Source organism: Elaeis guineensis, chromosome 4, assembly GCF_000442705.2.
Source record: "Elaeis guineensis isolate ETL-2024a chromosome 4, EG11, whole genome shotgun sequence".
NCBI lineage: Eukaryota > Viridiplantae > Streptophyta > Magnoliopsida > Arecales > Arecaceae > Elaeis > Elaeis guineensis.
The window spans coordinates 11,966,086-11,990,932 of NC_025996.2; the positions used below are offsets into that span (position 1 = coordinate 11,966,086).

General features: G+C 35.2%; 1 protein-coding gene and 1 pseudogene across 1 annotated transcript; both read left to right on the forward strand.

The window, feature by feature from the left end:
- The first annotated feature begins 15,690 nt into the window (after nucleotides 1–15,690).
- LOC105043954 (senescence-specific cysteine protease SAG39-like) lies at nucleotides 15,691–16,821 on the forward strand (annotated as a pseudogene).
- A 3,316-nt stretch (nucleotides 16,822–20,137) lies between these two features.
- LOC140857132 (senescence-specific cysteine protease SAG39-like) lies at nucleotides 20,138–21,590 on the forward strand. The gene is made up of 2 exons (XM_073255550.1): nucleotides 20,138–20,644; nucleotides 20,779–21,590. Exons 1-2 carry the CDS (start codon nucleotides 20,209–20,211, stop codon nucleotides 21,369–21,371), a joined length of 1,029 nt encoding a protein of 342 aa, XP_073111651.1. The 5' UTR covers nucleotides 20,138–20,208; the 3' UTR covers nucleotides 21,372–21,590.
- The last annotated feature ends 3,257 nt before the right edge of the window (nucleotides 21,591–24,847 follow it).

The window sequence follows — 24,847 nt, forward strand, 5'->3', positions numbered from 1 at the left end:
TTCTTTTGATGTATTTATACTAAAATAGTGTACATTGCCCAACTTAGCCAATAATAATAATAATTAGCCTCTTTAAGATGACTGGCTTGACTTCCTTGTTTGGGCTAATTAGACCTTTTATTTGGTAAATTATGGTTTTGGTCCTTGAAGTATAGTGCATTTTTTAAATGGTCCCATAAATTTAAAAAGCTGAAATTTGGTTCATCTATTTTTTGAAGCATTTTAATATAGCCCTTGGTGCATATTTATGATTAGAATTCAAGAAATTTTAATATAGCCCTTGGAATGAGGCCATATCATTACGAAGTATGGGAACATCTTTAGTTGTCTGTCATAAGATCATGGAAGATATTTCATTACCTTAACACATGCAGCTTAGTGAACTCTTATGAAATGTTATTTTCCAAACAAATTTTGAGAGTTCAGGATTGACTTAATTAATTTAGAGGTTATTATTGTATTCTCATGCATTTCAAATATTATTTTTGTAATAACTCAGATAAAAAAAAAAAGAGAAAACAGAGGATATCGGGAGGAAGAAGACTCCCGTTGAGAGTCTTCTTCCCACCGTGAAAAGGAGAGGGGAATCCGAGTAAAAAATGGATTCCTCCTCTATAAAACCCCCTTCCCCTCCCTTTAGGTCTTTATCACGGGATTTTGAGAGATTATTAAGAGTTTAGAGGGATTTTTTCAAGATTTTTCTGCGAGTTGTTTGAACAAGAAGAAAGGATTGCCGGAGTTCTTCTCGGTTGTCGGAGCTCGAGGTAAGCTCCTTCCCTTCTTCCTCTCCCTCTTCCCTTTCTCTCCTGGCCCAAGACCACACCGCCGGCCATCGATTTTGCTAGAAAAAAAATTTCCAAAGAAGATCCCCTATTTTTCAAAAAAAAAAAAAAAAGAGAGTCGCCGGCCGAACCCCATCGCCGACTGGCTTCGCACGGTCAGCCGTTGTTGCCGGATCTCCGGCCAAGCCGTCGGAGCCCGAGCCACCAAGGGGGGACCTCACGGTCTTCCCCTGTTTCAGCCAAGGGAGGCCGCGGGAAGAAAGAAGAAGGAAGAAGAAGAAGAAGAAAAGAAAAGAAAAAGGAAAAAGAAAAAGAAAAGGAAAAAGAAGGAAAAGAAAAAGAGAAGAAGAAAAAGAAAAAGAGAAAGAGAAAAATAAAAATAAAAAATAAAATAAAATAAAATAAAAAAAGAAGAAGAGAAAAAATTTCTCTCTCTCCTCTCTCTACTTTTTCTCTCCAATTTCTCTCTCTAGATTCTCTCTCTATTTTCTCTCTCTAGATTTTTCTCTCTTTTTGTAGATTTTATCTCTCTAGAATCTTTCTACTCTCTCTCTCTGATTGCATCACAGACCCCAGGATATATTTGAATTAAAAATATGATGCATTGAGGTTGCTCCAAAATTCGTACAGTAGGTCTGATCCCGTCCGATCCTATTCGAAATTTGTAACACTTGATTCATATTGAGTCACCCTGATAGGACCTCTGATGATCTCGATCATGAGTGCCTCATCGGAAGGATACGAAGATTTCTCTCTCCACTTTCTCTCTCTACTTTCTCTCTCTAGAATTTTCTCTCTCTTCATGGAATTTCTCTCTCTAAAAGTCTTATGGATTAGTGGAGGATCCAGATACATAGACAAGTCTTAATTTTGGTTAATCCTAAGAGAGGTCCTCGATCTGTGTTATTAGGATCGATTATCAGTAATTTTCTCCATATATAATTTTTATATTTGATCAGGGTTATGAAGAGATGATTGTCTGCATATGATATCGAGTAGAATATTTTGTTAAAGACATTCATAAATCAAAGAAGAACATTGATTTCTGTACTTGGATCAGTCACCGATAAAGGTAAGAATCCCTGTACATGATCACTATTATATATATGCTATTTTACTGTTGGTCTTGCATCGTTGGTTTTGTATCGTCCGATTTGAGATCGATAAAATTATTATACCTGAGATACTGTTATTTGATTTTGAGCATGAGTATGTTATGTCAATATATATGTATCAGAGATTGATGGCATGATTATATGGATATGACATATCTGAATTGATCATAATGCAAGACAGAATTGATTTGATGAAATCAACACATAATGATTAAATGAAAAGAAAGAGATATATGATATGGACTAGCCTTGTCATGTGGAACAGCCAGCTAGGAGCTTATGCCTGGGACAGCCCGTCAGGAGCTTATGCCTGGGACAGCCCCCACTGGCTTACAAGTGGATCAGCTGGCCAGGAGCTCATGCCTGGGACAGCCCGCCAAGAGCTTATGCCTGGGACAGCCTCTCACGGGCTTTCGTACGTGGGATAGCCGGCCAGGAGCTCATCTTGGGACAGTCTTGAAAGACTTTTTAAATGGATTCGATCCGGATGATGACTGAGGTATAGACTTGGATAGTCCAGAGCCAGAAAGAAAAGGTTAAAAATCATGTGATTATGAAAAGAGAAATGAAAGATAAGACATGAAATAATTGTTGAACAAAAGTGTTTTACCTATTAACATATGATGATGCATCTATTTTGACAAGACAGAAAATTTATGAATGTTTGCATTATTCTGGACATTGAACATGAGATTTTATATTTTATTGCTTATCCTTATTTTCAGACTATATTACTATATCAGTGTGATATGGGAATTCTTACTGGGCTGTAAAGCTCACACCCCTTCATCTTTCTTTTTTATTCTCAGAGTTACAGGATGACTTAGATTGGCTATGGTTTGGATTTACAGGTGAGCAGAAGGATAAATAGAGTGTCATAGTATCTGATCAGAGAATTGAAGAAATTTAAATTATAATTATGCAAGGTTTTATGAATTATATTTGAAATTAATTGTTATGGATGTTAAGGTTGTAATATTTATTTTGGCCTTGCATATTCTTTAGGGCTTGCTCTAAGGAGTGTGCGGCCATCACGTATCCGACCCGGGTGTTGAGTTCGGGGTGTGATAGAATGGTACCAGAGCATAGGTTATGATCATTAGGGATTATGATATAAGTGATTAGAATATTACAGAGTGATATTAGAGCTTAGGTTATGATCATTGGAGATTACGATATAAATAAATAGGATGAGATAGAATAATATCAAAGCTTAGGTTTAAGATCACTAGAGATTATGAAGAGATATTAAAACTTTATGTAAGATCAGTAGGATGTGACAGAGTGGTATCTGAGCTTAGAGCTTAGGTTACGTTTATTTGGAGACAATGATACAAGTGATTAGGATATGACAGAAAGTTTAAGGTCACTAGGAATTGTCATATAAATAATATCAAAACTTGAGATTATAATTGATAGAGTATGATAGATAATATCAGAGTTTAAGATTATGATCATTAAGGATGTAATATAATGATATTAGAGTTTAGGTTATGATCACTAGAAATTATGATTTAAGTGGTATTTAAGCTTAAGGTTATAATTATTTAAAATTATGACTTTAGCGATATTTAAACCTAGGTTATGATCATAAGGAACATGATTGACATAAAAGAAAGGAATCAATATTTGGATTTTGAATCAATAAATACTATGATGAAATTTTAGGTATAAGTGGTATATGATGTCTATAATAAAATTGACGAGTTATATCTTAGATTTCAATTAGTAAGGTTGACCTAAGTATGAAAGAGTTGACCTTGGAATAAAGTGGGAGGTATTGATAAGATATGTTGAGTATACTAGAGGATTTTGGAATGTAAAACTTATATGATTGAAGATCATGATAATTTTTTTTAATTTCGATGATAATTGTCTGAGCATTATGAATTTTGGACTTATCAAAAAAAGTTAATTAGGGTATGGTCTAAGAAGAAATTACATCATATGAGAGAGAAATATTTTTGAACATTGAATCTATAAGAGGTCATATAACTCAATTTAGATGAATATATATATATATATATATATATATATATATATATATATATATATATACTTAAATTTTATTATGAGAATACGAGATACACATTTTGGTAAAATTTTTGGTTACTCAAAATATCATATTCTGAATATGATTTCTTGATCTTTCAAGTTGCATTGAATTTCAAGTCAATAGTTTATTTTTCTAAGTGGATCAAAAGTATTTTGATATTATTGTTAAATTGAAGAAAAAAAAAATTTATTTTATCAGAGTATGATATACAGGTTATGATAAAATCTTTAATAATTTATATTTTTATCTTTGGATTAGATTCTTTAATTGTTGAAGATGGTGAAGTGTATTAATTATTCAAGTCAAAGTTTGGTTTTTTTTTTAAATTGAACTAAGACATCTTGCTAGTGCTAATTTTTGAATGACTTATACAAGGGACAAGATTTTGTATGGATTTATCGATTAATATTAAGGGTTGTAATGAAGAGAGCTCTATAAGAAATAATCAAGTTGATTCTACTTAAGGATGTTGGCTTGAGTTCTTTTAGTTGTCAAGTTAGAATTAATTCTTTTAAAAAGGAAGATTGATTTGGAAATTATCTAAATGATTGTAAGGTAAATCTAAGATTAACTCCAATTAATTCTAGACATGTTGGATTCTTGAAAAGTGATGAAACTTATACAATGATTTCAAATATAGGAAGTAGATCAAGATTTAATTTTTATATGCTATGCCCAAAGGTAGTAAAGATGAAGAAACTTAAAATTTTGTCCTAAGTCTTATATGAAATTTGAAGGTTGGATCTATCCTGGATCGATCTAACATATAAGGATATTTTTATCTTTGATATAATTATATAATTTGATAAATTAAGATCAGAGTGCGCAGCAAAAGCATGGTGGGTTAAATTAATTAGAAATATTAATTCTTTGATTCTGAAGATATTATGGAATACATTAGTTGTAAATAAAGAATGATTTTTAATCTGATCATAGTCGGATAATTTTTGTTAGTAGGTTGCTTCATTGTAGATAATGCCAAGAAATCCTAGATATCTCAAGTTTATTAACAGCTTGATAGTTCTGTTATCAGTTCAAACTTAGAATATCCTGACATAGATCTCATATTTTTTTAAAAATTTAATATTATTACTTGGACTGATATAGAAGATTGAGATTTTCTTAAGATGAGAGATTACATATAAAATTTGTTGGAAGGTCAAGAGAAGAAAGAAATCGATGATTGTGAAGAGTGCCCGATGTTTGACCTTTATTTATTTTTCTATCAAAGGTAGTCTGAGACAATTATGAATTTCAAGTGAAATGTATTAGACAAATAACGGTGGTATATTAATACAAGTCCAAAATGTTACAGTTCTTCAAAAAGTTAAAAAATCAATAAGAAGGGATGAGTTTGAAATTTCAAATAATTTTTGTTATAACAAGATCATGAGAAATAAATAATATATATGATATTATCGTAAGTTTGAGAATGACATGAAGAATGTATACTTTGAAATAGGTATCTCAAACGACATAACCTAATTTCGAGGACGAAATTATTTTAAGGAGGGGAGAATGTAATAACTCAGATAAAAAAAAAAAGAGAAAACAGAGGATATCGGGAGGAAGAAGACTCCCGTTGAGAGTCTTCTTCCCATCGTGAAAAGGAGAGGGGAATCCGAGTAAAAAATGGATTCCTCCTCTATAAAACCCCCCTTCCCCTCCCTTTAGGTCTTTATCACAGGATTTTGAGAGATTATTAAGAGTTTAGAGGGACTTTTCCAAGATTTTTCTGCGAGTTGTTTGAACAAGAAGAACGGATTGCCGGAGTTCTTCTCGGTTGTCGGAGCTCGAGGTAAGTCCCTTCCCTTCTTCCTCTCCCTCTTCCCTTTCTCTCCTGGCCCAAGACCACACCGCCGGCCATCGATTTTGCTGGAAAAAAAATTTCCAAAGAAGATCCCCTATTTTTCAAAAAAAAAAAAAAAAGAGAGTCGCCGGTCGAATCCCATCGCCGACTGGCTTCGCACGGTCAGCCGTTGTTGCCGGATCTCCGACCAAGCCGTCGGAGCCCGAGCCACCAAGGGGGGACCTCACGGTCTTCCCCTGTTTCAGCCAAGGGAGGCCGCGGGAAGAAAGAAGAAGGAAGAAGAAGAAGAAGAAAAGAAAAGAAAAAGGAAAAAGAAAAAGAAAAAGAAAAGGAAAAAGAAGGAAAAGAAAAAGAGAAGAAGAAAAAGAAAAGAGAAAGAGAAAAATAAAAATAAAAAATAAAATAAAATAAGAAGAAGAGAAAAAAATTTCTCTCTCTCCTCTCTCTACTTTCTCTCTCCAGTTTCTCTCTCTAGATTCTCTCTCTATTTTCTCTCTCTAGATTTTTCTCTCTTTTTGTAGATTTTATCTCTCTAGAATCTTTCTACTCTCTCTCTCTGATTGCATCATAGACCCCAGGATATATTTGAATTAAAAATATGATGCATTGAGGTTGCTCCAAAATTCGTACAGTAGGTCTGATCCCAATCCGATCCTATTCGAAATTTGTAACACTTGATTCATATTGAGTCGCCCTGATAGGACCTCTGATGATCTCGATCATGAGTGCCTCATCGGAAGGATACGAAGGTTTCTCTCTCCACTTTCTCTCTCTACTTTCTCTCTCTTCATGGAATTTCTCTCTCTAGAAGTCTTATGGATTAGTGGAGGATCCAGATACATAGACAAGTCTTAATTTTGGTTAATCCTAAGAGAGGTCCTCGATCTGTGTTATTAGGATCGATTATCAGTAATTTTCTCCATATATAATTTTTATATTTGATCAGGGTTATGAAGAGATGATTGTCTGCATATGATATCGAGTGGAATATTTTGTTAAAGACATTCATAAATCAAAGAAGAACATTGATTTCTGTGCTTGGATCAGTTACCGATAAAGGTAAGAATCCCTGTACATGATCACTATTATATATATGCTATTTTACTGTTGGTCTTGCATCGTTGGTTTTGTATCGTCCGATTTGAGATCGATAAAATTATTATACCTGAGATACTGTTATTTGATTTTGAGCATGAGTATGTTATGTCAATATATATGTATCAGAGATTGATGGCATGATTATATGGATATGACATATCTGAATTGATCATAATGCAAGACAGAATTGATTTGATGAAATCAACACATAATGATTAAATGAAAAGAAAGAAATATATGGTATGGACTAGCCTTGTCATGTGGAACAGCCGGTCAGGAGCTTATGCCTGGGACAGCACGCCAGGAGCTTATGCCTGGGACAGCCCCCACTGGCTTACAGGTGGATCAGCCGGCCAGGAGCTCATGCCTGGGACAGCCCGCCAGGAGCTTATGCCTGGGACAGCTTCTCACGGGCTTTCGTACGTGGGACAGCCGGCCAGGAGCTCATCCTGGGACAGTCTTGAAAGACTTTTTAAATGGATTCGATCCAGATGATGACTGAGGTATAGACTTGGATAGTCCAGAGCCAGAAAGAAAAGATTAAAAATCATGTGATTATGAAAAGAGAAATGAAAGATAAGACATGAAATAATTGTTGAACAAAAGTGTTTTACCTGTTAACATATGATGATGCATCTATTTTGACAAGACAGAAAATTTATGAATGTTTGCATTATTCTGGACATTGAACATGAGATTTTATATTTTATTGCTTATCCTTATTTTCAGACAATATTACTATATCAGTGTGATATGGGAATTTTTACTGGGCTGTAAAGCTCACACCCCTTCATCTTTCTTTTTTGTTCTCAGAGTTACAGGATGACTTAGATTGGCTATGGTTTGGATTTACAGATGAGCAGAAGGATAAATAGAGTGTCATAGTATCTGATCAGCGAATTGAAGAAATTTAAATTATAATTATGCAAAGTTTTATGAATTATATTTGAAATTAATTGTTATGGATGTTAAGGTTGTAATATTTATTTTGGCCTTGCATATTCTTTAGGGCTTGCTCTAAGGAGTGTGCGGCCATCACGTATCCGACCCGGGTGTTGGGTTCGGGGCGTGACAATTTTATTTGTGGGAGTATAGACTTTGAAAAGGTTATCTTGTATGAAAGTAACTGTTATTATTGTATTCTCATGCATTTCAGATATTATTTTATTTGTGGGAGTATAGACTTTGAAAAGGTTATCTCGTATGAAAGTAACTGTTACAATTTTATCGCTTAAAAGATTATTTTGTGCATGTGATGATTCTACAAGTTACTTATAATATCTAGTAAGAATCTGATCGGTACAGATTATATGGTATGAATAATTGCTATTTTTCTCTGATCATTTTTTTTTCGAAATATATTTCAGCTTGATCGAATTCTACATTTCTTCTTGGCAGGTGTTTAGATTTGGCTCCAGAACATGTTTAGATCTATCACATATTTAGATCTTTTAAGAAATGGTTTGTTCTGCTAGATCTTGGCTGTCCTGACAATGAATTATAGTGACTGACTAAGTCTTTCCCCATCAGTCATGGGTCTCATTAGTTGTCCGATCTGATAACAAATTATCTGAACATGATACTAGCATCCTTCCTAGAAGATGCTAATATGACAGCCGAACTCCCATCTGTTGGGCTATATTTCATGATAAGTTTTCCCTTTGCCTCCTTCACATGGAGAGCTCTGATATGATCTTAATTAGCAACAAGTAATTGACATAGGACAAAAAACATTCCCACGTGGTTCCTTGCACACCTCCTACAAGATACCAGTCTAGCTTTGTTATCATCACTTCTGTCACGCCCCGAACCCAATACCCGGGTCGGTTACGTGATGGCCGCACACTCCTTAGAGCAAGCCATAAAGAATATGCAAGGCCAAATTAAATCATTACAATCTTATCCACCATAATATTTAATTTCAACAATAATTCATAAAACTTGCATAATTACAATTAACATTCCTTCTGATCAAGTATCAACGGTACTCTATCCATGCATCCGCTCACTCACAAATCCATACCATAGCCAACCATGGACATCTTGTAACTCTGAGAAGAAAAGAAAGATAAAGGGGTGTGAGCCTTACAGCCCAGTAAGAATTCCCATATCACACTGATATAGTAATATAGTCTGAAAATAAGGATAAGCAATAAAATATAAAATCTCATGTTCAATGTCCAGAATAATGCAAACATTCATAAATTTTCTGTCTTGTCAAAATATATGCATCATCATATATTAACAGGTGAAACACTTTTGTTCAACAATTGTTTCATGTCTTATTTTTCATTTCTCCTTTCATAATCACATGATTTTTAACAGTTTCCTTCTGGCTCTGGACTATCCAAGTCTATACCTCAGTCATCATCCGGATCGAATCCATTTAAAAAGTCTTTCAAGACTGTCCCAGGATGAGCTCCTGGCCGGCTGTCCCACGTACCAAAGCCCGTGAGAGGCTGTCCCAGGCATAAGCTCCTGGCGGGCTGTCCCAGGCATGAGCTCCTGGCCGGCTGATCCACCTGTAAGCCAGTGGGGGCTGTCCCAGGCATAAGCTCCTGACGGGCTGTCCCAAGCATAAGCTCCTGGCCGGCTGTTCCACATGACAAGGCTAGTCCATACCATATATCTCTTTCTTTTCATTTAATCATTATGTATTGATTTCATCAAATCAATTCCGACTTGCATTATGATCAACTCAGATATGTCATATCCATATAATCATGCTATAAATCTCTGATACATATATATTGACATAACATACTCATGCTCAAAATCAAATAACAGTATCTCAGATATAATAAATTCATCGATCTCAAATCCGACAATGCAAAATCAATAATGCAAGACCAACAGTAAAATAGCATATATGTAATAGTGATCATGTACAGAGATTCTTACCTTTACCGGTGACTGATCCAAACACAGAAATCGATGTTCTTCTTTGATTTATGAATTTCTTTAACAAAATATTCCACTCGATATCATATGCAGACAATCATCTCTTCATAACTCTGATCAATATAAAAATCACATATATGAAAAAAATTACCGATAATTGATCCTAATACACAAATCGAGGATCTCTCTTAGGATTAATCAAAATTAGGATTTATCTAAGTATCTGGATCCTCCACTGATCCATAAGACTTTTAGAGAGAGAAAATTCATGAAGAGAGAGAAAATTCTAGAGAGAGAAAGTAGAGAGAAAAAGTGGAGAGAGAAACCATCGTATCCTTTCGATGAGACAATCATGGTCGAGACCATCAGAGATCCTATCAGGGTGACTTAATATGAATCAACTGTTACAAATTTCGAATAGGATCGGACTGGGATCAGATCTACTGCACGAATTTCGGAGCAATCTCAATTCATCATATTTTTAATTCAAATATATCCTAGGGTTTGTGATGCAATCAGAGAGAGTAGAAAGATTCTAGAGAGATAAAATTCACAAAAAGAGAGAAAGATCTAGAGAGAGAAAATAGAAAGAGAATCTAGAGAGAGAAACTAGAGAGAGAAAGTAGAGAGAGGAGAGAGAAAAGATTTTTCTCTCTTCTTCTTCTTTTTATTTTATTTTTATTTTTATTTTTATTTTCTCTTTCTCTTTTTCCTTTTTTTTTCTTTCTTTTCTTCTTCTTCTTCCTTCTTCTTTTCTTCCCGCGGCCTCCCTTGGCTGAAACAGGGGAGACCGTAAGGTCCCCCCCTCGACGGCTCGAGCTCCGACAGCTTGGCCGGAGATCCGACAACAGGTGGAGGCGGCGGTGGGTAGTGGACGGCCGGTGGCAAGGTTCGACCGGCGAGAATCAAAAAGAGATCGGAAAACAGGAAATTTTTTTGTTCATGGATTTTCCGACGAAGACGGTGGCCGGCGGCGAGGCTTTGGGCCAGAGGAGAAAGGGAAGAGGGAGAGGAAGAAGGGGAGGGGCTTACCTCGAGCTCCGACAGCCGAGAAGAACTCCGGCAATCTTTTTCTTTTCCATCTAAGAACCCGCGGATCCTTTTGAAAAAAAATCCCTCAATCTCTCAAAATCCCGTGATAAAAACCTAAAGGAAGGGGAAAGGGGATTTTATAGAAGAGGAATCCGATTTTTACTCGGATTCCCCACTCCTTTTCACGGTGGGAAGAAGACTCTCAACGAGAGTCTTCTTCCTCCCGATTCTTCTATTTTTTTTTTTTTTTTTTTTCTGGGTCGTTACAACTTCAAATACCCAAATATGCCTAACATTGCTGGAGGCCTATAATATGCTTTTGTTGTGCCACTCCGACTCATATCTTCAAATAAATACAAGATTATTCATTCAAAAGTCATCCTTGTCCCACAATATGCATGTCCAAGCCATCTCGCAAAGTTCAACATTGCCTTAAGGTAGGCAATCAAGAATATCCCTGCTAATCTCTTAAAAGTGTCTGCCATGGTGGGATCTGAGGAGGATTAGATATTGCAGCCGGCCTTATGACATGTATAAAGAAACTATTTTTGTGTTTCAAATCCTTGACCCCCTAGGTCACAGTAGAGCAACCTATTTATTGTGCTAAATAGATGAAAAAATTAAATAACATAGCTTGTGAACCAAATTTTTATATAAGATCTCATGTCAACTTCTTATTATTCAGCTAGTATTTTATTTCTTTCATTTTTTTAGATAAGTTGTGATTCAATTACTGTTTTCATAAAATGGACAAAAATACATAAATAAGTCAAGATCCAACAAAGATTATTTGGATGGAGTTCAGAATTTTATTAAATTTGCTAGACATAAAGTATTAATGAATAAAAAGATTTTATGTCCATGCCAACGATGCGTAAGTTATTCTTCTCTTCCTCCCAAAATTGTTAAAGCATGTTTGGTGTGGAATGATTTGGTAAAAGATTATACCAAGTGGATATTTCATAAAGAGTCTATGTTGCCATCTTCGTATAATCAATTCTTCCATATACAAGACTTATCTGATTTTGTATCCAATAACCTACAAAAGGATCCTACAGAAGAAATAATATGAAGGGTCTACTCAGTATTAATGCTCTTGGACTTGATGTTGAAAATTTGGAAGATTCTAGTAGAGGACAAGAAGTAGTTGGACAGCCTAATAAATTTATATTTACCGATAATATGCATGTTGAGGATCCTATACAATCATCTAAGGATGAGATAGCTCAATATCACAACTTAAAAAAAGATTGTGATCAAGAACTATATCCAGATCGTAAAAATTTTTTGAAAATTTTTTTCTTATCCATTTATTCCATTTGAAGTATTTGAATGGATGGTTTAGTAAAAATTTTAGTATGCTGCTCCAATTATTAAAGGATGTATTTTGAGAGAGCACTATTTTGCTAACTTTTTATGAAGCAAAAAATTAGTGAAGAAAATGGATCTTGGATATGAGAAAATTCATAATCGTCCAAATGATTATATATTATATCGGAACAAAAATGTTAATCAAGAGTCATGCCATGTGTGTAGATCTTCACGATAGATAATGCATAAAGAAGATGAGGATGATATATTGAATGAAATGGATGCAACATAGAGTAAAAAAAATTGATCAAAGTATTACATTACTTTCTTCTCGTACCTAAATTGAAAAGAATCTATACATAATCAAAGACAGCTTCGTTAATGAGATGGCATGATGAAGGACATACAAAGGATGGAATGTTGATAATTTTTTCTCTGATGTTCACAATATTAGGTTGGATTTAGCTACTAATGGCTTTAATCCATTTTGAACTTTTAATTCTACCTATAGCACTTGACCAATCGTTTTGATTCCTTATACTTTGCCACCATGGATGTGCATGAAATAGTATTGAGTGATTTTGTCAATGATTATTCTAGATGATAAAGATACAGGAAATGATATTAATATTTTTCTATAACCTTTAATAGAGGAATTGAAATAGTTATAGAAGGATATCGACGTATTTGATGCTTCTACTAGCCAAACATACTCAAATTGTGGGTAGTTCTTATATGGACTATTAACAATTTTCTTATATACGCTAATTTATTTGTTTGAAGCACCGAGGGCATGTTGCATGTCCTTCTTATGGGAATTCAACCTATTTATATTTGTGAAAATATGGAGAAAAATTTGTTACATGAGACATCGTTAGTGGTTGGAAGCAAATCATTCATTTCGATTTCAAAAAAATTTGTTTGATGGTACTATAAAGTTAGAAATATATGAAGGATTATCAGAGGAAGGCAGTACTAGCAATATAAACGTAAAGGTGTTTGAGGATCTTGATAATTTCTTCATTGAGAAATATATAGATGGACATAAAAATAATGATGATACAGTTGTAGCATCTACAAATAGTACTACTAAATAATTATGAAAAAAAGAAGCATTTTCTTCAACTTACCTTATTAAGAGAATAATCTTCTTCGGTACAATCTTGATGTTATGTATATAGAGAAGAATGTTTGTGATAATTTGATTGAAACAATATTAAATCTTGATAGGAAGAGTAAAAATAATATCAAAGTGCATCTTGATTTAAAAGAAATAGACATTTGATAGGAGCTTCATCCCAAAGTGCTTATCAATAATAAAATTTATATACCTCCTATGTATTATGCAATGTCCATTCAAGAAAAAAAAATTTCTAACAATTTTAAAAAATAATAAGATTTTTAATTGATATGCATCAAATTTTCATGATATATAAATTTTAAAGAGTGGAAGCTTTCAAATCTTAAAAGTCATAATGGTCATGTATGTACTGATACAAGATATCTTTTCACTAGCTTTAAAATTGTCAATGCTAAAATAAGTTGTTGTAGTTTATTTTTCAATTATTATCATTCTTTAAGGTATTATATTCCAAAGTTCTTGATTCTCAGGAGCCTGAGCAATTGAAATCTCATATTGCACTTACACTTTGCCCAATGAAAAAGATTTTCCTTCTACATTTTTCTTCATTATGGTTCATGTATTTATTCACTTAACTTTAAAAGGTAAACTTGATAGACCGATATACTATAGATGGATGTATCCTATTGAGAGATAATATTGTAAAACTCTATAATTATAATTTATAAATCTTTTGTAGAAGCAATGTCATACTGATATTGATTTTTAATAAATTTTTAATTTTGAAAGATCTCTTGTGTGCTTAAAAGATTAAGTATGAAATAGAGTCCATCCCAAGGAGTCGATTATGAAAACATATATTATTGAAAAGTATTTGATATTTGATTCAAAATATATATCTTAAAGGTATAAAGACCATTTTTAATCGACCTCAGAGGCATTGTGATATTGTCGAAAAAGCAAAATTATACAAGTTCTCATCTACTTGGGGAAGGTTGAAAATATTGTTCTTGATAAAAAATTTTTAGCACAAGTACATCGTTATATATTATTTTATAGTAATATAATATTTGAGTATCACAGGTTAATATGGTTATAGATGATAAAATTAAATATCATATCAAATATAACATTCGTAATCAAAGATTTAATTTTTATATAGAGAATTTTTAGTTGCTCAGCGACAAGCCAACCATAGCGTTCATCCATAATTCATCAATAATTTGTGTTATGTTTTTAGGCACCAATGATGATGGAGAAAAATTCTTCAGATGAATTAATAGCCCTTTCTCGAGGTCCTAATAATATTATCAACAGATATAATTGTTTCATCATTAATAGTTTTAAATTTCATAGTGAGGAGTATGAGAAATTGAGAAAAAAATTCAGGACAATGGAGTTACAGTGGAAGTAGATGGAAAAACTTATTATAGTGCACTTAAAGATATATATTTATAAGTTAGATTATTATAAAAATTTAAAATAGTATTATTTCGATGTAATTAGATGGATATAAACTCACCAAGGGACTTGAAACAAGATACAAATTATCATATAATTGGGTGGCTTTTAAAAAGCATTGGAAAATTTTTTACCACTATTGCATTTCCGATGCATTAGCAATATTTTTTAAAAGCATCATGACTAATTTTGACGATGCTTAAAAGCATCAGTAGGTCACTTTTTAACCATCGTCAATCCTTCAGTTTACTGTAGCGATTCTAGACACTTTATCCCATTGAAAATTCAGCTGCAGTAACAGATACTTACATGACAAAAACAAATGCTTATATGGCAAAAATCACTTAAATAGAGATAATGTATGTGGATGATGTGACATATAAATTATCATGGCATAACAGACAAATATTTATATGTAATGTGCCATAGCATATAGGCGAAGATGTGGTATATACTGTGCCTAAAAATGTCCAAACATCGAGTATCATAATATCATCTATATATCATGGCATCGTATAAATATCATATCATAATTCATGTGCACATTAGTAAATAAAAAATTTTCATCTAATACACCATGCTACATCAGTTAATACCATATCATCTGCATTTAGATAGTTTTCTATATAAGCATCTATTTTTGCCAAGTAAGTAGCAGTTATTATCAATTGAGATTTTTGACGAAAGAGAGTAGCCGAATTTTAGAAGAAGAATCAAATTGAAATAGTTCAGAAAATGTAATAATCAAAATTTAACGTTTAAACTTAGAGGAGCCATTTAAAAAAACATGTTAAACTTCATTTACCAAAACCATAATTTATTTTTTTTAATCAATGTTGTGATAATTGAACCTGCCCTTCTCCTCGTCCAAATCAAAGCACACGTCACGGCACTGAGGAGCCCGTCCGCCACCTCTACCTGAAGTGCAACCCTCTCCTTCTCCTGTATATAAACCAACACCCACCGAAGAATTCAGTCAGTGCATAAAACCGAGCTAATTCCCTTGGCTACTCCATTCCACCATCCACACCACCTTTAGTTCCATGGCTTTCTCGACAAATAAATGCCTATTGGCAGCCTTGACGGTGATCACCCTCTGGGCTTCTCACGCGGCATCCAGCACGCTTGCGGATATGTCGATGATGGAGAAACACGAGCAATGGATGGCTCAATACGGGCGCGTGTACAAAGACGCAGCCGAGAAAGACCACCGCTTCAAAATTTTCCCAGCCAACGTTCAATGCTGCTGGGAACCACAAGTACAAGCTCGGTATCAATCAGTTTGCGGACCTCACCAATGAAGAGTTCAGGGCCTTGTACACCGGATTTAAACCGTACCAAGCGAGCTCTGGGAAGGCCACGAAGAGCTTCAAGTATGAGAACGTCACTGCAGTGCCCGCCAGTATGGACTGGAGGGCTAAAGGTGCAGTGACTCCTATCAAGGACCAAGACCAATGTGGTAAGTAATCAATTCATTTCAACAGTTCAGGATCCATATATCATGTTACAAAATCTCCGCTAAATTACTAATAGTCTTCCATTTGTTGTACAAACCATCTGACATCCAATTAAAGCACTGGGCAGGGTGCTGCTGGGCCTTCTCTGCTGTGGCGGCAATTGAGGGAATCACCAAACTCAGCACCGGGAAGCTCATCTCTCTATCGGAGCAAGAGCTCGTCGACTGCGACACCGAAGGCGAGGATGAAGGATGCAATGGGGGTCTGATGGACGATGCTTTCGAATTCATCATCAAGAATGGAGGCCTTACCACCGAAGCCAATTACCCCTACAAGGCCACTGATGGCACATGCAACACCAAGAAATCCAGCTCTCATGTGGCCACCATCAGTGGTTACGAGGACGTGCCGGCCAATAGTGAGGAGGCGCTCCTGAAGGCTGTGGCGAACCAGCCGGTGTCGGTCGCCATCGACGCTAGCTTTGATTTGCAGTTCTACTCGCAAGGTGTGTTCACCGGGGACTGTGGGACTGATTTGGATCATGGTGTCACCGCTGTCGGTTACGGCACGACGAGTGATGGTACTAAGTATTGGCTGGTGAAGAACTCGTGGGGTTCATCCTGGGGCGAGAAGGAATACAACAGGATGGAGAGGGACATTGATGCCAAGGAGGGGCTTTATGGCATTGCCATGGAAGCTTCTTACCCAACTGCTTGAAGGGATATATATATATATATATATAGATATAGATATAGATATACGCGCTTGTTTCTTATGCTTGTCTGTTTGTCGCTTCAATCTTGCTGAAACCTATAGTGTTTAAACTTACAGCAAGACCAGGCGTGCCTTTGGACCTATATATATATATATATATATATATATATATATATATATATATATACGCGCTTGTTTCTTATGCTTGTCTGTTTGTCGCTTCAATCTTGCTGAAACCTATAGTGTTCAAACTTACAGCAACACAAGGCGTGCCTTTGGACCTCAATTGGAAGTCTGAATAGTTGTCAATGTAGTATATAAGTTGGGCAACAGTGTTCATTCTGATCTTCCAATTCATATATATCAGCATAAACTGCAGCTTAGCTTGCTCTGAGTGGCTTTGGATCCAAGGATTCCTGGTGTTGTTCTTATCACTGTGGACTTCTCAGAAAGAATTTCCTTTTGCCTGTAACAACAAGCTATATAGGAAAATATATGATCGATGACTCCTAATTTTACACCAAACTCTATGATAGGCTCACTAATTCGAACTTGATTAATAGCCCCAACACAAGCAGCATCGCAGAAAGTCGCATAAATCTAGGCCCTCGCCTTGGCCAAGACCATGCAACCAAATGCTTATAAGAAAAATGTGAGGAACGCGCACGTTATTTGACAGAACAATATGTCGTCTGAAATATTAAAATTATACAGATGAATCACAAACACAAACAAGGGCTATGTATTCTTGATTATATCTTAGAGTGTACAAGTCCTAAAAATCAAGACCAAACCGACTTGCACTATTTTATATATTGAACTAGTCTGATTATTGTAAGAAAACCAGATCGAGTCTAAATCGGCTAACTCTATGATACATATCTCCTGTAATCTTAAAGAAAGAGAGAGTGTACTAGAGAATGGGTGCATTAACTAGGGGCCAGTATTTGTGAGAAAATTTTATAGTATGTAATCTTCTTCTACTTCTTTTTTTTTTTTTTTGTCCATGGATGTAGATTAATAGATTAAACCACATAAATATTATGTGTTATTTTTTTTTTCTCTCTTTCCATCTTGTTTCATATTTTTTTTTTGTTTGCCTTAACAAGTGGTATCAAAGCCTAGGCTTTTTCAATTGAATTTTCATAACAACAATTACAAAATTAAAAATAAAGAAATTCAATGATGTGAAAGGCTTTAGCATCTAGCAAATAATTAAGATGCGAGTCTTTCAGTGCAACAAAGGTTGTTGAAGCTATTCTAACCCACGAAATATTACAAAAAATCTTCAAAAAATTATTACCTAAATATGAATAACTATTGTCTAATATGGAAAAACCACTGCCAAATCCTCTTGAAAATCGTTGTCTAAATATTAAGAACTACTGTTAAAATTTGGAATAAACGGTTGCATAAAATAAATAACTATTGTGATCCATTCTTCCAAAAAATTTGGTTACTTTAAAGAGAAACCACTACCAAAATCTAAAACAATTACTACTTAAACAAAAAAAAAATACATGTTTTCTTCGTTATCTCTATTGCCTTTGGTTAATAAAAATCGCTGTCTAAAATAGTACAGCTGCCATCGTTTCCAAAATAATCTAAGTCGCCTAGAAAATTGACCACTAAGCTTTCTTAACGCCACAACAATATAATCATGCAAACCTAATCCCTACATGAAATTGCCCACATTCCATCCGCCAACTGTCTTTATTTAAGGCGAGATGCTTTTACCGAGTCAAGGATTAATTTGCAGCTTCCCAGCCCAGGATCCATATATCTTTGTGGTTCACGTCTTGCCATCGGTGGTAATTAACTACAGTTAAAGCAAATATTTACAAGTTATGATCAATGATACCTGCACATTTAAATATGTAATCTGAGATTTTGATTTCTCCGTTCAACCAAGCATGTCCGGTTGCATTTAGAGAAGCAAGCCCGATACTCTTAACTAATTGGCAGAAGAGGATATAAGTGCTAATGGATGATCTCTCCAATCTTCAATTTACCTTATAAACAAACAAAAGAGAGAGAGAGAGAAAGAGAGAGAGAGAGAGAGAGAGAGAGAGAGAGAGAGAGAGAGACTGCCTGACACCATGAAGTTGATCAATGTTGCAGTGCAGAGAACATATTTCCCGACAACGGCAAATAACAGATCCAATAACCAAGAGTGAAGGATTCAATTTTGCACCTGCCGTTACAATTAGCCTCTATAAGATATCAGGTTGATGCACAGGTCCTGATGTTTTAACAAAAATAAAAATAGACAGCACACTGCATGCAAAAAAAAAAAAAAACTCAAATACGTTTATTTATTAATATTAAATGAATAATCTACGAAAGGTATGGCCGATTTGGTTGCATAGCAATTGTAAAGGGAAAAATAGGGTTGAAACCCGTCAACATTAACGTGCCTACGACGGCACCATGAGAATTTACAGTTAAATTTCATCCAATCGGAAACAAAGATCCCATAATTGGCGCCTATTCCGTGGAATCCTTTACGACAAGTAACGTAATCCCAAGTTGCCCTTTCTTTCTGTTACATAAGCCGCTGGTCTTACCCGACGGCTCTTTTTGTGGGGTCCTCCTCCCAATTCCCTCATCCATATGATCAAGCAAAACCCCACGGCACGTACAAGTCCCTCTCTGCCACCTCCGTTTGGAGGGAAAGATCATAACTTTAAAATATTGGCATACAAGGCCCAACATATTTTAGGATGTTGGTCAGAATTTTAGAAATCAATTGGGGTCTCCAAAACTCGACAAATTAACATAGCAAATCCAACATTAATCATCATCTTAAGATTCAATTAGAATATTTAGGAACTAAGAAATTAATTTAAAGTAATAGATAACTTATTAAAAAATCATGACCAATACTTTACATTGTATCAGGTATTATTTATGTTAAAATATACTGCTCATATTGATTGAGATGATGTAGATCGGAATATCAAGTAGAATACCATTTCAGGTTAACTCTAGCACTGAAATTATTAGTAAGTTTGGTTTAATTATCGAACACCTCCGATTGCAAATAAGAGATCAATAGGGAAGCTTTCTCCAACCGAAACAAAAATCTTGCGCTTGCTGTTCTGTGATAATTAGCGTCTTTGAAATCACCAGCTTGCAAATTAGGCTTCTTTTTCTTTTTTTTTTTTTTCTTTTCAATCAGTGTTGTGGTATTAATTTGAACCTGTCATTCTCCTCATCCAAATCAACGCAGAAGTCATGCACGGCACGTAGAAGTCCTTATCCACCACCTCTACGTGAAGTGCAACCCTCCCTTCTCCTCTATATAAACCAACACCCTCCTAAGAATTCAGTACATACAACCGATCGACTTAAATCCCTTGCCTGGTCCATTCCACCACCTTTAGCTCCATGGCTTTCTCATCAACAAACAAATGCCTATTGGCAGCCTTGACCGTGATCGCCCTCTGGGCTTCTCACGCGGCATCCCGCACTCTTACGGACACGTCGATGATGGAGAAGCACGAGCAGTGGATGGCTGAGTATGGGCGCGTGTACAAAGACGCAGCCGAGAAGGAGCAGCGCTCCAAAACTTTCCAAGCCAACGTCGAATTGATCGAATCATTCAACGCTGCTGGGAACCACAAGTACAAGCTCGGTATCAATCAGTTTGCGGACCTCACCAATGAAGAGTTCACCGCCATGTACACCGGATTTAAACCATCCCAAGCGAGCTCCGCGAAGTCGGCGAAGAGCTTCAAGTATGAGAACGCCACTGCAGTGCCCGCCAGCATGGACTGGAGGGCTAAGGGTGCAGTCACGCCCATCAAAGACCAAGGCCAATGTGGTATATATGTTACAATTAACCACTTCATTTCAACTGTTCAGCATCCATCATGCTGCAAAATCTCAGCTTGCTTATACTGGTCTTCCATTTGTTTTACAAACAATCTAACATCCAATTAATGCACTACTGGGCAGGGTGCTGCTGGGCCTTCTCTGCTGTTGCCGCAATGGAGGGAATCACCAAACTCAGCACCAGGAAGCTCATCTCTCTATCGGAGCAAGAAGTCGTCGACTGCGACACCAAAGGCGAGGATCAAGGATGCAATGGGGGTCTCATGGACGATGCTTTCAAATTCATCATCAAGAATGGAGGCCTTACCACCGAAGCAAACTACCCCTACATGGCCACTGATGGCACATGCAACACCGAGAAATCCCGCTCCCATGCGGCCACCATCAGCGGTTACGAGGACGTGCCGGCCAACAGTGAGGCGGCGCTCCTCAAGGCTGTGGCGAACCAGCCGGTGTCGGTAGCCATCGATGCCGGTGGCTTTGCTTTCCAGTTCTACTCGGGTGGTGTGTTCACTGGGGACTGTGGGACTGATTTGGATCATGGTGTCACTGCTGTCGGTTACGGCACGACGAGTGATGGTACCAAGTATTGGCTGGTGAAGAACTCGTGGGGTTCATCTTGGGGCGAGAAAGGGTACATCAGGATGGAAAGAGACGTTGATGCCAAGGAGGGGCTTTGCGGCATTGCCATGGAAGCTTCTTACCCGACTGCTTGAAGGGAGTGGACTGTGGATGCATGTGACACCTTATGATGGATATATGTGTGCTTCTTTTGCTTTGTCTATATGTGTGCATCGCTTCAATCTTGCTTGCTGACACCTATAGTGTTTAAAATTACAGCAAGATAAAGCGTGCCTTTGGACCTATTGGAAGTCTGAATAGTTGTCGATCAATATAGCATATAATTAGTTGGCCAACGGTCTTCATTCGAAAATAAACGATAACTGCTAATTATTTTACCCCAAACTCCGTGACGGGCTCACTAATTCGAACTTAATGGGCCCAACACAAGCAGCCTCGCAGAAAGTCATATGAGCCTAGGCCCTCGCTTTGGCCTAGAGCAACCACATGCTTATAAGAAATATGTGAAGAATGTGCACGTTTTTTTTAATAGAATAATATTTCATCTAAAATATTAAAATCAAGGTATACCAATGAATCACAGGCACAAACAAGGGCTATGTCAATTGCTACTTACATCTTGAGTTTAGAAGTCCTTGAGATCGAGACTAAATGGATTTACTCTTTTTTATATATTAAACTAATCTGATTATTCTAGAAACATCAGTTTGAGTCTAAATTAGTTTGCTCAACCATACATTTCTTTTGTAATCCTTTTTTTGGGTAATCCTAAGAGAAGAGAGCAATTGAGTGTTCCAGAAAGTGGGTGTATCAAATGCTAGTATTTAAGAGAAAATTTTATATTCTATAATCTTTAATTTTTTTTGCATCTTCTCTATCCGTCGACATAGATCAATAGACCGAACTATATAAATGTGTATTATATGTTCTTTTTACTTTTCTCTCTTTCCTTCTTGTTTCGTTATTTTCTCTATCCGCCTCAATAAGTAGTATGATAGCCTTAGCTTCTTTTATTGGATTTTCAAGATGAGAACTACAAAATTTGAAAATAGTGCGAATGATTTTAGCATCTGTCAAATTAAGATGCAAGCCCTATCGGTACAACAAAGATGGTAGAAGCTATTAGAAGGCAAGAAACATTGTAAAAATCTTTAAAAAGCCATCGCCTAAATATAAATAACTGTTATCTAAAATTAAAAAAAAAAAACATTGACAAATACTCTCAAAAACTGCTAACGAAATATTGATAATTAATGCCAAAACTTATAATAAATTATTATATAAAATGAATAACCGTTACTAATTCTTTTCAAAAAAAAATTATCATTTAAAAGAGAAAAATCACGGCCAAACCCTTAAAAAAAAGAATTATTATCTTTTTTTAATTACAATTGTTACTTTTAGTTAGACCAAACCGTTGTCTAAGATTTTGTTAGACAAGTATTATTTAGCCGTTATCTTAAATTCAAAAAATCATTACAATAAGATATATATAAAAAATAGAAATTCGAGCTCCATGATGGGCTCACTAATTCGAACCTAATGGGCCCAACATAAGCAGCATCACTGAAAGCCACATAAGCCTAGGCCCTCCCTTTGGCCAAGAGCAACTACATGCTTATAAGAAAAATATGAGGAATGTGCACGTTTTTTTTAATAAAATAATATTTCATCTAAAATATTAAAATCAACGTATGCCAATGAATCACATGCACCAAAAAGGGCTATGGTGATTGTTGAGTACATCTTGAGTTTATAAGTTTTTAAGAATGAGTTGTATTACCATAATTACTATAGGGACACTAGCTAGTTTGAGTCTAAATCGACTTGCTTAATTATACATTTCTTTTATAACCTAAAAGAAGAGTGCAATTAAGTGTTCTAAAAATAAATTTATTAGGAGCAAGTGTTGGAGAGAAAATTTTGTACTCCACAACTTTCTTTTTTTTTTTTATGGTGAAGTTTTTGTATCATCTCTATCCATCCCATAAATGAACGTAGGTCAATCAGCCAAACCACAAAGATACATATTATGTATTCTATTTTTTTTCTCTCTCCTCTTCTTATTTCATTATTTTCTCTATCTATCTCAACAAGTGGTATAGGAGTCTTAGCTTTTTCTATTGGATTTTCATGATAATACTTGCAAAATTTGAAATCAAGAAGTTCAGTAGTATGAATGATTTTAGTATTTGGAATATTAAGATACGAGAGCCTTTGTGCAACAAGGGTTGTGAAAGTCATCGGAAGGCAAGAGATATTATAGAAATCTTTAAAAAATTATTGTCTAAACATGAATAACTATAATTTAAAATGAAAAAATCATTGCCAAATCCTCTCAAAAAGTGTTGTCTGAATATTGATAACTAATGCCAAAAATTGCAATAAGCTTTGTACAAAATAAAAACTATATATTGCCAATGCTTCCAAAAAACCATTACTTAAAAGAAAAAACTCAAAGTCAAAATCTTTTTTTTTTTTTTTTGTTTGGTGCATCACAGTCAAAATCTTTAAAAAAAATTATCTTAGCAAAAAAAAAAAAAAAACTACTGTCTTTTTTTTTAATTACAGTTGTTGCATTTAGTTAGCTAAAATAGCTGCCTAAGATTCTGTTAGGAATGATTGTTTAGCCATTGTCTTAAATTTAAAAAAATTGTTGCTTTTGATTTTAGGCAACAACCGGCGATGCTTTTAACTTCAGACGATGCTTTTTGATCATTGCCTATGGCCACTCTTATTACAATAGCTCAAAGCAAGTGCTAGAAGTAAACTCATAAACTTCCCAAGCATAGCATTTGCTTTGCAAGTGATACGATCAAACAAAGATAATACCTAAAAGATAAACTTCATCGATTAGATGAATATAAACTCCAACAACTTAATATTAAGATAAACTTTATCAACTAAATAAAGGTAAAAGATCAAGCAAATTTGATATCCGTCACCTTAATTTTTGTCAGCTTGATAATGGGTTATAACATCCGGAAGCATCGGTCTTGATGGTTTAATAAAATTACAATACACAGGACGTTCCATGCAAAACAAAAAAAACCCTCAAGTATGTTAGTTTATTTATTAATCATAAATCTACGTAAGGCGTAGCCGATTTGGTTGCGCAACAATTGCAAAGGGAAAGATTGAAACTTGTCAACAACTTGCCTGTGATGGTAAAATAAGAATTTAATTACAGTTAAATTTCTTCCAATCGAAAACGAAGGTCCCATAATTGGTCCCATAATCGAAAAAAATAAGAATTTATTTTTCTAGTGCATCATTAAGACAAATAACCTTCTGCACGTAACCTGCATCAGCCTTCGATATCAATAAAAACCCCACGTCCATATCATTCTCCTCCCCATTCCCTCACGTCCATATCAATAAAAACCCCACGGCACGTATAAGTCCCTCTCTGCCACCCCCGTTTGGAGGAAAGATTTTTCCTTTTTTTTTTTTTTTTTTTTTTTTTTTTTTTTTTGAGGATAGAGAGAAAAGGAGGAAAAATCAGAATTTTAAAATATAGAAATAAAAGGCCCAAGATATTTTAGGATGTTGCTCAGAAATTGGGGTTTCAAAAACTGGACAAACGTTGCAAATCCAATACTTATATAGC

Bases quoted from the DNA above. Each gene is read 5' to 3' on its own strand.
- LOC140857132 (XM_073255550.1), top strand. From the start codon at position 20,209: ATGGCTTTCTCATCAACAAACAAATGCCTATTGGCAGCCTTGACCGTG. The intron at 20,645-20,778 runs GTATATATGTTA...ACTACTGGGCAG, and splicing joins CAAAGACCAAGGCCAATGTG to GGTGCTGCTGGGCCTTCTCT.